The 15,422-nt window shown below is 32.6% G+C and overlaps 1 protein-coding gene and 1 pseudogene across 2 annotated transcripts; one reads left to right on the top strand and one right to left on the bottom strand.

Annotated features, from left to right (window-relative positions):
• Positions 1–171: 171 nt before the first annotated feature.
• On the bottom strand, positions 172–4,562 carry LOC18599332 (protein HOTHEAD-like). Of its 2 annotated transcripts, none has more exons than XM_088806593.1 (5): positions 4,435–4,562; positions 2,715–3,356; positions 1,329–1,747; positions 596–1,116; positions 172–483 (listed from the first exon to the last, which is right to left on the bottom strand). In XM_088806593.1, the coding sequence occupies exons 1-5, from the start codon at positions 4,526–4,528 to the stop codon at positions 444–446; spliced, it is 1,716 nt and encodes a 571-aa protein (XP_088662719.1). In that variant the 5' UTR covers positions 4,529–4,562; the 3' UTR covers positions 172–443. The 2 variants fall into 2 exon arrangements, with proteins under 2 accessions (XP_088662719.1, XP_017977179.2); XM_018121690.2 differs by having other exon boundaries at positions 1,362–1,747.
• Positions 4,563–7,314: 2,752 nt separating this feature from the next.
• LOC18599330 (sphingolipid delta(4)-desaturase DES1-like pseudogene) lies at positions 7,315–14,092 on the top strand (annotated as a pseudogene).
• Positions 14,093–15,422: the final 1,330 nt, after the last annotated feature.

Here is a 15,422-nt window from a genome sequence, read left to right as displayed (position 1 = left end):
GATGTATGGTTTCGACTCCGATTACAACTTCAGAGTAAAGGTATGATCTAATAATTGAATGTAAAAATTATTAAGATAGAGGTAGTTTAATTTCCACAATATTCAATGAATTGCATGGAGGGACATAGAGTTATTAATGGTTATAAAATTGAGAGAAATAGTCGATAAGAGTGGAAAAGAGAATATTACATAAAGTGAATTGAAAATTACACTTGTATCATCACGCATTATTTCGTCACGTGCCACTTGCATGCTTCTCCACTTCAAACCGTTGTATGTAAAACACGTGATTATTAGACATATATTTTATTAGACACATAAGAAGAATGAACTCCAAGCAAGCAAGAGTTTACATATGTCACCTCTCACATATTTTCCTTTTTTTTGTTTCTTTTTTCCTAAAATGAAATTATTATGCATGCTTGTGTGAAGACAAGATTAGATCATTTTCCTCTACTTTGTAGAATCCTTCGTCCCATATATCTGCATAAAAAATTGATAAAAAAACAAATCATATTATTATCAATGTAAAAAATGATTGATCTATTCGAACTTCTGAATATATAGAAAAAATGGTTGTAAATAATAGCATTACCTTCCAAGCATCATAAGTGTAGCTTGAGGATTAGTTCCAGGGGAAAAATTAAAGGTTGAACCATCTATAACCCTAAGCCTATCCACACCAAAGACCTTGTAATCTCGATCAACAACCTTTCCAACTTGGCAACCTCCATGATAATGCCAAAAGGTCATGACAGTGTCTATGCAGTATTGCTCCAGGGAAACTGTAGAATTAGGATGTCTTGGTCTCAGGTTCACCGGCATGCTCGCCATCATGTTTAGAAGATCTTGTGTTGTTGTGTTGCTGTAACGGAATCTCGAGTATGATTTGGAATTCACAACGTTGATGATGGTTTTCACGCCTTGGACACACTTCCTTAAGTCCTCTGGTGCTTGGAAGTAGTTAAACCTGACTTTAGGGTTGTCACTCACATTTGTGCTTTGAAGCTCAAGATAACCCTCTGAGATTGGACCATTAAACTTCTCCATAATAAACCCAAGATTTGTTGGTGAATTATCCATTGCTTCTTGGAATGCCATAGGGCTTTTTTCAACCTAAAAATACAACTCGACTCAAAAGATAGAATCTCTCAAACTCACTTGAGTTGATTTAACTTACCATATGATCAAAAAACTAATTTCATAAGATAAAATATCGTGTCAATATGTTTCCAATTCTAGAATGAGAAGATGGAGTTTATATAATAAGATAATTACTTTCAATTATATAACTCAAAATCACATGTAAAAAGAATAAATAAATAAACAAAATGTCCGAGAACATAGGAATGGGTAAAAACCTGATTGAAGTTGGCAGGACTTTGAGCAACAGAAAGGGCAGAAAAATCAAACCCACTGGTGGATTCTATATAATTACTCAATTCGGTGATACCCACAATTTCAGGGAATGAGAGCTCAACGGGCACAGGAGAAGGAATTATGAGACCGTTTAATGGATTGTCTGCCATCCCTTGACCCACAAGGGTCTGGTTCAGCACCACCTTAATGCCAAGTGCCTCCAACTGAGGGGCGGGCCCAATCCCACTCAACATTAACAACTGTGGACTTCCAATTGCACCTGCGGATGAAATTATCTCACTCCTGGACCCATTTTGCAAGAAAGCCGTGTGCCTTACTCCTTTTGCATCGTGGAAGATCACCCCTTGAGCTTTGGGTCTCGATCCAACTGCCATAACAGTATATTTTATTCAGTCTGACGTAAACGAAAAAGAAAGTTAGTTAGAGCATGCATTCTGAAATTGCATTGCCAATGTAGATGCCTTCATCCTATATATGAATACGACAAACTCTTAATTTAAGAATCTTAAGGCTGCATTTGCCAATTCTAAATTTAGTACATTTATTGATCATCACTTGAATGCTTGATTGGCATTCCACGAAACCCTTTCATTCTAATGTGGCCAATTATGACGAAGCATTTTAATAGCAGTCAGAAAGTAACCATCAATTGTAAAATATAATCATTAATTTTGTTTTAGTTAAATTATCATAGTTGACTTTACTCTATTTAAAATTTTCAATTTTAATCAAAATGTGAGTATCAAAGTAGGTAAGGAAAAAGGTTAAAGCACGAATTTTTTAGTGGCAAAAAATTAAAGTTTTCCATTTTGTTTGCTTATACGCAAAACCAAAACTTAAGTGCAGGGAACAAATTCAGCACAAGAGAAAAATGATTTTAAGTAGATAAGGTTATTGGCATAATGTCTAATAAAATTATTAAATTATTTTAAAAATTTTAAATAAATCCTTCTATTTTTATTATCTTCAATTAAATTTAAAAAATAATATTTATAATTAATAGTTGATTAATTGTCATTAGTTAAAATACTTCCATTATATTGATGTGATAGTGAAAATAACATACGGTCATATCATTATGTTATATTATTATTTATTATGGCATGTTACAATTCACGTCAATGTCACTGAAAAACAACAAATAGCGTTTTGATTAAATCAATCATTAGTTGTAAGAGTTATTGGATTAAAAAAATAATAATAAGACTTATTTAGTCCAAAATAAAATACAAAGACTTAATTAAATTTAATAAAAAATTAAAATTTAAGAACTTATTTAAATAATATAATAAAGTTATTTGATTCTAGAAAAATAAAATGCATTAATTAATTACCTTTTGTTGTAAACATGATCTTATGCACAACAGCATGCAAGTAAACCTTAATCCTCTTCGGATCAGCATACTCAAGCAAATCAGCTGCAGTATGTCTATTTCCATTTCCATCCAAAATACTTCCGCCAGTTTTTGTCCCATTAATGTGATCATACGTAAATCCATTATATGGCAAAACCCCAGCTTCAAGCAACCCATCTCTCACTGCAGATTGCCACTGCAACACAACTGGCTTGTGTACCAACTTCTTTTCAACCCACTCGTAAGAATCATTTGCTAATGCTTCATCCATCCCATTTTGCTTTAAGAAGCATGTTTCCGCACGAGAGTAAAACCCTCCGTTAATCACTGTTCCTCCGCCAAGCACACGTGCTCGGTTGTTAGGGACTCCATCCTTGGAGATGAATGCTTCAGAGAATGAATCGGGAGAGTTGTCTGTAAGAGTAGACAAAAAGTTCTCTATCCTTATCTTGGTTATGTTTACATACTGAGACCCCCCTCTTTCCAAGACTAGAACATTCGCATTTTGAGACAGGGTTGCAGCCAATGGACAACCAGCGGTTCCACCACCAATGATTATGTAGTCGTAGTACGAGACTGCTGGAGCAAAGGTTGCGTCTTGGATAAAGCCAAATTTAGGAGCTGCAAATGATATTTTGAGTTAATTATATATCTTTACTTGCTCTCCTCATAAGGGAAAAAATCTTCTAATTTGTCCTGCCTCTATCTCCTAAATACATGTAAATTATCATCAAAAGAACATTTGAGTTACATTGAACTGGTATCCATAAATCTTTTAACTTTTAAAATTTAAATTTGTATTTGTAATTTTTTTAATTAGTTCAAATTCATCCATTTTAACCATCATCATTAAAATTCGATGAAATTTACTATATTAGCATTACATGGACATCCATGTGAATGTTCACGATGTTCGCTTGGTAAAAAAGTGGATCCGCTTGACATTTTAAATTAAGATTTATGTTAAATGTAACTCTACGTGACCTTAAGGTAACATATTTCATTGGTTGTTAATGTATTACAAATTTATTTGGTCTCTACCTCCTAAATACATGTCATCTATAACAACGAAGTGTTAGAATGGAGAAAATTGCTCTAAAGATCTATGAATTTTATGTAATACCTTATTTTTATTAATTTTTAAAATTCAAATATGGTATTTATAATTTATGAAAATGTTTCAAATTCATTTGTTGCAACCGTTGTCATTAAAATTCAACAAAATTTGTTATTTCAATGTCTACATGTCAAAATTAAATGAATCAAAAAATTTGGATGTCCGCGTGAGAAAAAAGTGAACCCATCTAACTTTTTGAACAAAGATCTATGCTATGTGAACATCTACATGACGTTAAAGTGACATATTTCATTGATTTTTAGCTGTAATTGATGAAATAGATGGATTTAAAACATTTTTAAAAAGTTATGATCAAAAATTTTAATTGTAAAAATTATGAATAAACAATTAAATATTGAACAAATTAAGATTGCTAATGATCGATGTATTTTTTTACAATAAGAATTTAATTTAAAAATGTCAAAATCAAATTATAATACGGGATTTATAAAATAAAAAAAATATCTCATTGTAACATCAATTCATATATCATATATGTATGCAAAGGAAAATAAATACTACATATGAACCTAAATCCAAGTCTTCAAAATGAAATGCTCGTAGAAATAAATACTAGAGTACCTTCTTCTCCATAGCTGAAGCCATGAAAAGCAAATTCAACTGCAAAAACAAGTGCAAGAAACCTCCAAGAGGACCATGAGTACTTGAAACCCATAGTTTTCCTATAACTTGTGCTACAAAGAGCTCTTGGAACTACAAAGCCATCTAAATACAAAAAACTACAAGCTCTCTTATAATAAGGTGTCGATTGCATTCAATCACTATAAGCCCACACTTATATTTTTTGGTATAACATATGTTCAAGTATCACTTTTTGTCCCACGTCATTCAATATATCAATGCATTTTTATTTTGTTTATTAAAAAACGCCAATGGTTTTGCTGATGTGTAGAGGTGTCGAAGGGGGTTAGGCTATCTAACCTAGGCCCTTAGATTCGGTCTAATTTAATTTAAGATTGGATATAAATTTTTAAGTGTGAGTTTGGCTCAATCATAATATTTATAAACAAAAAATATTTTTTATGTTTAAATTGATGTTTACTTTTCAAATGACATAAAAGTTATATAAATAGGATATTTTGTTTTTGTTCATCACTTCACAACTATTACACTCAAAAAATGTAAAAGCTGAGGGATTCACCTAAAGCCGAGATACGATTTTACTTTTTCTTTTTTTAGGTTGGTACCCCATAATTCCGTATAAAGCAAAACTCTATCCTAGCTTGGGGTGGGGGGGCGGGGGCGGCGGCGGGGCCTTGGGTTGCGGGGTGCCAGGGCTATTAACACCGTGTAAAGTCCCCCCTGCTAGTTGGTTTTGCAGTTTGCTTTCTTGTTTTGTTTTCCTTTGGTATTAACCAAAATTACACCGTGAATACATTCGGCTGAAATTAATGGGTGATATGATAGATACATAGTTTAACTTTATGGATTAACATTGTTTAACATGTCTATACTATGTCAATTACACGTCAATTGAGGAGGAGGGAGAGGGGCTAGTAGGCCCCCCGTCCCCCAAAGTTCAAAAAATTTATAAATTTTTTCTTGCTTTGTTTTAAATATTTGTAATTTTATTCATAATTTTTTAAAAATTTAATAGATTTATCTTCTAAAATATTAAATTTTTTATTTTTGTTTTTGCAAACTTGAAATCCTGACTCTGTCCCTGCAAGTCAGTATCACTAACTGTCAATTTAGATAGCATTAGATATAAAGACCCAATTGCACAAATCTCAAAGTATAAAAATTATATTAATCAATTTTGAAATAAAGATTAAATTGATGAAAAACCTATAGAATAGGGACCTATGGAATACTTTGAGCTTTAAATTACATTGAATGCACCATTACATGCTTGGTAGAAAGTGGGCATCTGTTACGTTAATCCTACATTACTTTATCGAACAAGTTTAATAGCAATAAAATCAACAGAAGTTATTTTTATTGCTTATAAGTACCCTAACTGCACGTTTGGTACAGGGAATAGCTAAGCTATTCCCTGTCTATTCCCAAGGGAATAGCTTACCTCCGTTTGGTATGGTAATATCACAAAGAATAGCTATTACTTAGTAATAGCTATTCTCTCAAAAGGGGTAAAACTCAGGCATAGTTAAACCCGAGGTTCCCCATGGTTTTTGCTATTCCGTGACCATGGGAATAGCTTTGAATTATGATATGACTAAAATACCCCTTATTGTTTAAAAATATTACAACCCTAGACCTATATATATATTTTTTTTCTCATTTTCTCTTTTTCTTTCTCTCTCTTCCCCCATTCTTTCCTCTCTTATTCTCTCTCTAAGTGGCATCAACGCTGGAGATGATGTTAGCGGCGGCGGCGACTGCGACGGAAGCGGCTGTGACGGCGATTTTATGACCGAATATGGTCAAACCAAGTTACACCGGAGATTTGGCCAGATCTGGCACTCAACGGCCAGATCTGGCAGGGGGAAGCACCGAATCTGGTGCTTCCCGACCAGATCCCACGGTTGGATCTGGCACTCCACAGCCAGATCTAGCCGCGGGGAAGCACCGATCTGGCGCCGTAGTGGCCAGATCTGGCCACATGGTGCGCCAGATCGGCGTTTTGTTACACCGGTCGCCTTTCCGGCGACCGGCTCATGAAAAAAAAAAAAGGGAAAAATAAAATAAAAGAATAAATTATTTATAAAATTTAAAATATTAATATTTTATATATTTTTTAAACATTATTAATATTAATATGAGTAAAATATTAAATATTAATATTTAAACTATTAATGTTTTATTTATTAAATTATTAATATATTAAATTTTTAATGAATATAAAAAAAATTATTAATATTTTTAATAATAATAATAATATTAAATTATAAAATAAAATATTATTAATTAAAATATTAGTAATTAAATTATATTAAAATATTTATATTTAAATTATTAATTATTAATATTTTAATTAATTATAAATTATTAATATTTAAAAAAAAAAATAAAAATAATTAAATATAATAAAAGGGTATTTTTGTCTTTTTATTTTCTATTCCTTTCCTATTCTAAAGCTATTGTTACCAACTAAACACTGTAATAAGTCATAATAATTATTCATACTCTATTCCATTCATCATACCAAACTACATAATACTTATTCTATTATATTCCCACCTCATTCTATTCCCACGTAATAACTATTCTATTCCATTCCTATTTATTCCGTGAACCAAACGTGCCCTTATTATTAGTGTTTGGCCCCCTAGGCCTTTAGCCAAATAATTTTACTTTGTAGAGGTTCAGTCTACAATGTCATTAATTAGTAGTGGCAGCAAAAGGGTAAAAACCATCATTAATTAGTAGTAGCAGCAAAAGGGAATGAACCAATCTTTTGTGGAGAAAAGATGGAAGAAGGAGGAGAAGAAGGGAAAATGAAGGGAAACTAATATACGGTTTGTAGAGAGAGAGAGAGAGATGGGGAGAGGGAAAAGGAGAGAGGAAAAGAAAGGAGTAATAACGGCGAACGACTTTTTCTGGTCATAGACCGATGAGCCTTATGCTTCAAGGAGACTTTAGATCCTCTCTCAGTGCCCTCAAATTAAAGAGCTCTTTGGTCCTGATCCCTTAGCTTTCCTTAAGATTAGTGTGGTTTTGTAGCTTCAACTATGGACCGCTACTTCCCTACATGATGCTGGTTGGCTAAAAATTTTTGCAACTGCCTACTTCTTTGGCTCTTTCCTCAACCACAACCTCTTCTTACCATCCATGAGCTCAGCCATAATCTTCCTTTCTCCACTCCTGTCTACAACCGTTGGCTAGGGATTTTTGCTAACCTCCCAATTGGTGCGCCCATGTCTGTGACTTTCCAGAAGTATATATCACCTTGAGCATCATCGTTTCCAAGGGAGATGGCATGGACATGGATGTCCCAAGCCACACCGAAGCTTATCTTGTGACTAATGTTGTAACAAAAGTCGTATGGGTCATCTTCCAACTCTTTTTCTACGCGCTCCGCCCCTTATTTCACAAACCAAAGCCCCCTGGCTATTGGGAGTTCATCAACTTATTTATTCAGATCGCACTTGATGCAACCTTAATTTACTTTTGGGGCTGGAAACCTTTGGCGTATTTGATACTTTCAACATTTGTTGGGGGTGGAATGCACCCAATGGCCGGCCATTTCATCGCTGAGCATTACGTATTCAAGCTTGACCAAGAGACATATTCTTACTATGGTCCCCTCAATCTTCTGACATGGAGCGTCGGATATCACAATGTGCATATTGGAAAAATTTTGACTGAAAGATAATATATTTTTAAAATTTATTCTTAAAAATATTTTTAATAACATTTTAAAATATTTTTTAAAACATTTTGATATATTTGATTTTACTATTGTCGTAACGTACGGATCCAGGAACTCGTCCGCTAGATAAGGGCGAAAATAAAATAACTAGGAGTCGTCACCAATCTTTTTTTTTTTGGTGTGATTGATCACCTATTAACCCTATTCTAATCAACGGAATCCTAAATTAATTTTAGGTCTGTTGACAGAACGAGAACTGATCCACGTTTTTTAGAGATAGGTTCGGGAGTGCGGTTACGTACGGAGAAGAGTTAACACCTTCATGACGCCCGTTCCACGAACGGTACTATTTAATCTTAAGTTATCCTATTGAAGTCTACCTTGATTTTATTCATGTGTTTCCTTAATCCTTTTTATTAATTAATTCTTTGTTATGTTATCTGATCGAGTCTTTTATTTGGTTTTACATATGCACATGATGCGAGCGTAAAATGATATCATGATTTGTTCGTTTTAAATAATGGGGTCGGTAATCTTTTATTGAAAAATCATTCGAAGACCATCCAAATGCTTTGGTGAAGTCTCGAAATTTTTCTCACCTAGAAATATCCCCGGAAGAACTTGTCTCTACAAGTTCCATGGGGAAATCCCATCATCGAAATTCTCACCCCATTTGCAAGATAAATATGGTATGCTATGACAGTAAAAAATGATGATATCTACATGACCATGTTTGTTAATTAGTTGGTTGGTAATAATAACATGTTTGATAATTTAAAGTGATTTATTACCTTATTTATATATTTATTATTATTATTATTATTTTTATGTATATTATTTTAAACAACAATTGTTTGGACTAATGGGTATCAGAGTGTAGAATTTGAATTTATCCCGACGCTTCGATGAAAATTCGTCTCGAACTCCGTACCTAAGAAATCCACCAGAAAGAAGCAACTCTTTGCCCCTTTTAGGTAAAAATCTTTCAAATAGTCATTTCATTTTTTCATAATTTTTATATTTGTATCATGTTGTTGTTTTTTTATTTTATATATATATATACATATTATATTTACAAGTATCTAAATATATTTATAATATAAATATTTCTTTCTTTTCTCTCTTTTTTTCTTTTCTATTTATTCTTCTCATTTGCTTATTATTATTACTATTTAAAAAAAACTATTATTAGTTTTCTTACTATTTATTTACTTATTATATATATATATATATATATATATATGTTCTTCTAAATTATGCCCCTTTACTATTATTATTTTTTTGTTTATTTTGATTTTCTAACATTAAAATAAGCATTCATATTATATATATATATATATATATATATATATATATATATATATATATATTTCTTTCTTAAGAAAATAAATACATTTTATTTAAGGAAGATAGGCTAGACTCCATATCAATTAGAACAAATCCAACAAAGAGAAAAGTTATACCTTATTGGGCTGGGATTGGCCCAACACCGAGCTCATAAGAAGCCCAAGACTGCAACACAAAATCTGCTCAGTAGTCCCGCAATACAACCCTTCGAAATGCACCGTTTGATACCTGTCCAACAGCCTCCTGTTGCCCAAAACGATGCCGTTTAATGCTTCCAAACCCTAGGTATTTAATCTCTCTTTCCTCCATTCCTTCTTCATTTCTTCCCTCTTGTTTCTCTCTCTAAAAGCTTCTTCTCTGCCTTCTCTCTAAAAGCCTCCACCGATAGCTCCCCTTCCTCCTTCACCAGCGGTAACTCTCCCCAAACCTGCAATGCTGGCTCGATCCCCCCTCTCTCTCTCTCTCTCTTGTTGCCCGAATCGAGCTTTGCTCCATTTACCGGCGTCCTCTCTCCTCTAATTGGTCGAATTAGGAAACCAGATTCGAGACCCCCTACGAACTGTCCTCTTTTCATCGGCAGCCTTCCCTTGCGGCCGGCGTCCCTTCTGATTCTCACCCTGGGACTGCCATTGTAAAGTGATGTTGAGATTTTGTTTTGATGCATGCTGTTTTCGTGCTGCCTGCTTTTGTATACAGGGGAATGAAGTTTCCAAGGAGAAACTTCATTGCTGTGCAGTTTTATATCAATGAAAATTTACGCTTTTAAAAAAAAAATGTGAACCAATAATTTTAAGACATGTAGATCGGTAAAAAGGGCAAAACAAGTACTTAGCAATAAAAAATCCAATCAGTGATATCTTTGATTACATCATCTGTCACGTGACAATATCCTATTCCAAAATGACATGTTAACATGTTACAACGTCGATACATAACCCCGACTCCAGTGGAAGAAAGCGTCAAAAGGAAAAAGCAACAGAACCCAAACAACAAAGGAGAAAAATCAAAAAGAAAGGAAGCGAGCCACGCAAAAATCCCAAAAAGACATCAACCAGTAGAAGAAGCATAAACAGGAACGGGATTAAAAACCTGAAGGAGCCCATTTGATCTACCAATACCAGCTTTCGCAAGGCGGTCGGCAAACTTGTTGCCCTCTTACAATAATAAAAGACAGTGATACAGATGATGTGAATACAAAGCCATCTGAAGTTAGTAATTCAGTTAAAATCTTTGATTTATCTGAAATGTAATCATAAATTTTCAGAGTTTAAGGTTATGCATGGAAGTTCCAAACTTTCTCATATCTCAAAAATTTCTAGAAATCTTCAAAATTAGTGCTTGTGAAAAGAAAACCAAACTGGCCTTTTGATAGTCTCGATCAGTTTAATAGCATATATAGATATCAAGTTAGGGAGCCCTATTCTTGGGGCATTGTGAAACTACAAAGGAAAGATTGGCACAGAACTAAAAATGGCTAATTATATTAAGGATATATATCTGGATATAATTTGATTTTTGACTATTTTCTTCTTTTTTGTGGTTGGGGAGGTTGCCTAATCGTAACCTAGTGCAGCCAAGGGCAGATCAGAATTTGTGCTTAGTGGGGCAAGTCTTCACCAGTTGCATAAATCTTTGATGTAATCAACTTGGAAATTTTCTTATAATTTTCATAATACCATCTTCACTATTTTTTTTTTTTTGAAAGGTAAAGATCAGAAGAATTTATTAAACAGTACATCAAAGATAAAAGGTCTGCTCAAAGGAAAAAGATCAGAAAAAGAAGATCCAGAAACAACTCATAAAAGAAGAAAGAAAAAACAAGAGAAAGAAAGAACTTCTCAACAGCAGGAAGCAGCAGGCACCAGCAGAAAACAAAGACAGCCTGCTGGAGAGACAAAGAAGGCAGAAAAGAAGAAGGGCAGCAAAGCAAATCAAAATCAAAGGAGCCTGAAAGCAAGAAAACAGCAACTAGCAACCATCGACAACCAGCAGGAAAAAAAGGAAAACCCCAAAGCAAAATAAACGAAGTAGAAGACATGTACCACAGAGGCAAATCATCAAAGGGCAACAAAGAAGCAAGTAGCAACCTCAGAACAACGAAAGAAACAGAGGCACAAACAGAACAGGAACAATTCGAGCACAGGAAGCTCAAAGGAAGAAGTAGGAAACACAAAACCAGGACACTTCAATGGTAGTAGAAGGGACAGAAAAAAGAGAAACATCACGGAGCTGAACCCAAAGATTAAGAGAACAGAATGAGAGGATGATCTCGTTTCCAAGAGCGGAGCTAGTTAAATTTTGTTGGGGGTTAAAAGACAAAAAAATAAAGGTTAAAAATTTTAAAAATAAATATATTGAATTTAATCAATAATCAAGCGATTGATAATAAAAAATAATTGAAATCAAAACGATGAGTCACCATTTTTTCAATAGTGGCAAGTCTTGGCTCCTCTGGCAGCAGTGGGGTGCTCTTTAGAATGTCCACTTGGTGTATCATGATGATCCCCGGATCTGCCTTCTTTCATGGTTGGAGGTGGTTAGCGCTCTAAATAATGGGCTGATTTGGCGAATGGTTTGGTGTGCAATCTTATGGGGCACCTGGACCACTAGAAATGAAGTAATTTTCAAAGGAAAAATTTGGTGACTTGGCTAGGTTCCCAAATGTGGGAACTACCTCTAATAGATGTAAGCAAACCTTAAATATGATGTCTTGGTCCAAACCACCGGCGGGGAGTCCCAAATTTAACAGGGATAGAGCCTCTAGGTTGCTCAGATGACTACGGAGTTGGAGGCATCTTGCGCAATGAGCACGGGGATGTCTTTATCCTTTTCTCAAAATCTATTGGGGTGTGTGATTCAAACAAGACTGAGCAGATGGCTGCTGCTCTCATTTACGCTGCGTCTAGGTGGTGTACGTCTCATCCCCTCTTATTGAATCTGATAACCAAAATGTTGTTAATTGGATCACTTCCCCTAACAAGGTGCCATGGAGACCGAGACAACTGATTGTCCAAAATCTCAATATTCTCGGCAAAATTAAGAAGAGGGACATTAAGCACACCCTGCGTTCAGCAAACAATGAAGCAAATATACTAGCTAAAGAGGGCGTTCTCAGGACAGTTGATTTTCTGTGGAGCCTTGATGTTGGATCCGTACAGGTGATCGAGGTAATTAATCCGGCTTGATCTATTTCCCTGGATATTTCTGCTTCTGTCTGTCGGGCACCTCAGGCTTTTTGGACTGTTTTGATGGTTGAATATCTGCTGCTCATAAGAGACTGCTGCTCTTCCAGACTACTACCTAGGCTCCATCCGTTGATACGTTTTTGATTTTCCTCCACTAACTTGACAAATTTACAGATCATGTATAGGTGGATTGTGTTTCCCTGCAACTTTTTGTCTACTGCAGGTTTTTGTAAGAACGTTACGAGATTTCCTATCCCTTTTGTAAAATTTTTCATCCTTTGACTTTCAAAAAGTAAATATAAATCATCTTGTAAGAAAGTTATGGTTGATTTTTTAATTTAAATTCATTAATTATTAATTATATATTAAAAAATATCTATTTTTTTAGAATTAAGACTTGGATAATTTGATTTACGTTAGTCTTACTCATGAGTTAAAACCTTGAAGTTTGGTGGCTCAATTGTAGAAGAATCTAAGCAATTTACTTCTTTTCTTTTAAAGAATTTACCAATTGTTTTCAACTTACTCATACTTTAATCAAACTTGAAAAACAAAGTAATATACTCAACTTCCAATATTCTTATTTTATTTCTATTTAAACTTATAATATTAAATATAAAACTATAATATATAAAATATAAATTGTTAAATATGATATAGAGGATAAATAATTTCCTCTAATATAATCAAGATTGTTTAAAGACTACATATTCAAAATAATTTCTTTTCAACTAAATATAAAACATAAAGTATATAAAAAAGATATATTCAAGATAATTTCCTCTTACATAATTAATATTAATAAAAAAAAAATATATTGACAAACTACAACTTATATTTGAGAACTATATAATAATATATTAATTTTTAAATATTAGAATCATAAAAAATAAAATTCACATAATAGGAAAAAGAAGAACATGGCAAGCAAAAAATAGAACCCATAGATGACATAATAAAAAAAATATGGTTGATGTTTCGTAAAAATTTATAAAAGAAAATCAATAGAAACTTAGAACATATGAGCAAATACTGCAAACAAATATAAATATAAATATAAATATAAATTATAAAAAGAAAATAAAAAAATTAAAATTGAATGAGACATGTGAGATATTTTTATTATTCTTTATTTGTATTAATTATTAAATAAAAATTATTTTGAAGAAGCTCATTAAGTGATTATATTAAAAATTTTAAAAAATTTATATAATATAAAAAAATTTTAAAAAATTTATATAATATAAAAAAATTTTAAAAATTTTGGCTCAAAACTAAAGGAGGCTCCGCTCCTGATTAGGATGGCTTAGAGTCATATAAATCTGGGAGCCAAGTTATTTACATGTATGTTATGGATAAGACTGTTGGCCTTTTTAGCCAAATGAAGAGGAAGCTCTCTACAAAATATGAATAGTCGTACATTCTCCATTTATAATTTATTTAATGTAAGGGGACTTATTTATTTCTTTTGATATCATTGTCGTTTTTTATCTTCCATTTTTCATTTCTCGTTTTTATGTTTAGGTTCTTTTTCTATAAAGTGCAATAAAAGAAGATACAAAATGAGAATACCAAAAATAATATTTCCTTTTTTTTCTTTGCAGAGTTATTAATTATGGAAATAGATATCTAGTTAAAATAATCCTTCTTTTTTTTTTTTTGCAATTCTATTTACGAGGGGGGCATATTTTTATTTATTCCACTATATTGAGCACTAAATTTAGTTACTCTCATATCTAAAAATTTTTATACATTTCATTTCCTTGGAGATTGACAAAAGTTTCTATTTGAACATATTTTATAATAAAATCTTAAATTTTTTTATAATTCTAATGTTCAATTATTTAGGAAAAAAATTAAAAAATATATATTAAAAATAAATTTATAATATAGAAAAATTAACAATATTTGATATTTAAAATAGGAAATTAAGAGAATTTAATTTTTAGACATCCTAAAAAGGAAAATTGAATAAAAGGATTCGGATAGAGGGGGTAATCTTTTTTTCTTCTTTGTAATTATCAATTTAAATTTAAAATGAATATGATGAGATAATCTAGGATTTAATTAGTAAAATAATCAACGAATGAAGTATGTGCATTTCAAAAAAAAAATAGTAAAACAATCAATAAAGGTTTTTCCTTTTTATTTTGGTGAACACCTTTATCAATGCATTCCAGGATAGCTTGGCAAATTGCATATCTGGAATGTTGCAGTGTGGCAAGCTAATGCTTGCATGATGTTCGGTTTCGACTCCAATTACAATTTCGGAGTAAATGTCAAACTCTGCTTTGTAAAATAATTATAATATCATTCACATGCTCGATAAAATGTTTGTATATTTAGGAAGTTCGAGAAATCGTTAAAAGACGATATTACCCCTAATGGTACCATTGAGTCGATTAAGCCTCGAACTAATTCAAATAGGAATTTTAAGGTGAAATTAAAAGTTTCATAGTTCAAGGATGACTCAAAATGGTAATTCGGAGTTCGATGATCAATTCAGAGTCAAACCAGAATTTTCACTATCTAGGGGCAAAATCATAATTTTTCCACCCGCGAACAAAATTTGATATTTTGAGAGAATTTAGATCACATTTGACAAATTGAATAACGGTATGAGTATAAGGGATGAAAAATATGTTTATGGGCAATTTTTCAGTTTTTGAGGTAAAAATGTAATTTTTCACTTTACGGGGGCAAAAGTGTAATTTTTAAAAAATTTGCTCCACCAAAACTTTGGA

Source organism: Theobroma cacao, chromosome 5 (assembly GCF_053813885.1).
Source record: "Theobroma cacao isolate CCN51 chromosome 5, ASM5381388v1, whole genome shotgun sequence".
In the NCBI taxonomy this organism is placed as follows: Eukaryota; Viridiplantae; Streptophyta; class Magnoliopsida; order Malvales; family Malvaceae; genus Theobroma; species Theobroma cacao.
The sequence above is the reverse complement of the archived record's forward strand: the minus strand, read 5'-3'. Positions and strand labels throughout refer to the sequence as shown.

Bases quoted from the DNA above. Each gene is read 5' to 3' on its own strand.
- LOC18599332 (XM_088806593.1), bottom strand. From the start codon at position 4,528: ATGGGTTTCAAGTACTCATGGTCCTCTTGGAGGTTTCTTGCACTTGTT. The intron at 1,748-2,714 runs GTAATTAATTAA...CTGTTATGGCAG, and splicing joins GATCATGTTTACAACAAAAG to TTGGATCGAGACCCAAAGCT. The intron at 1,117-1,328 runs GTTTATTTATTT...TTGTATTTTTAG, and splicing joins CCTATGTTCTCGGACATTTT to GTTGAAAAAAGCCCTATGGC.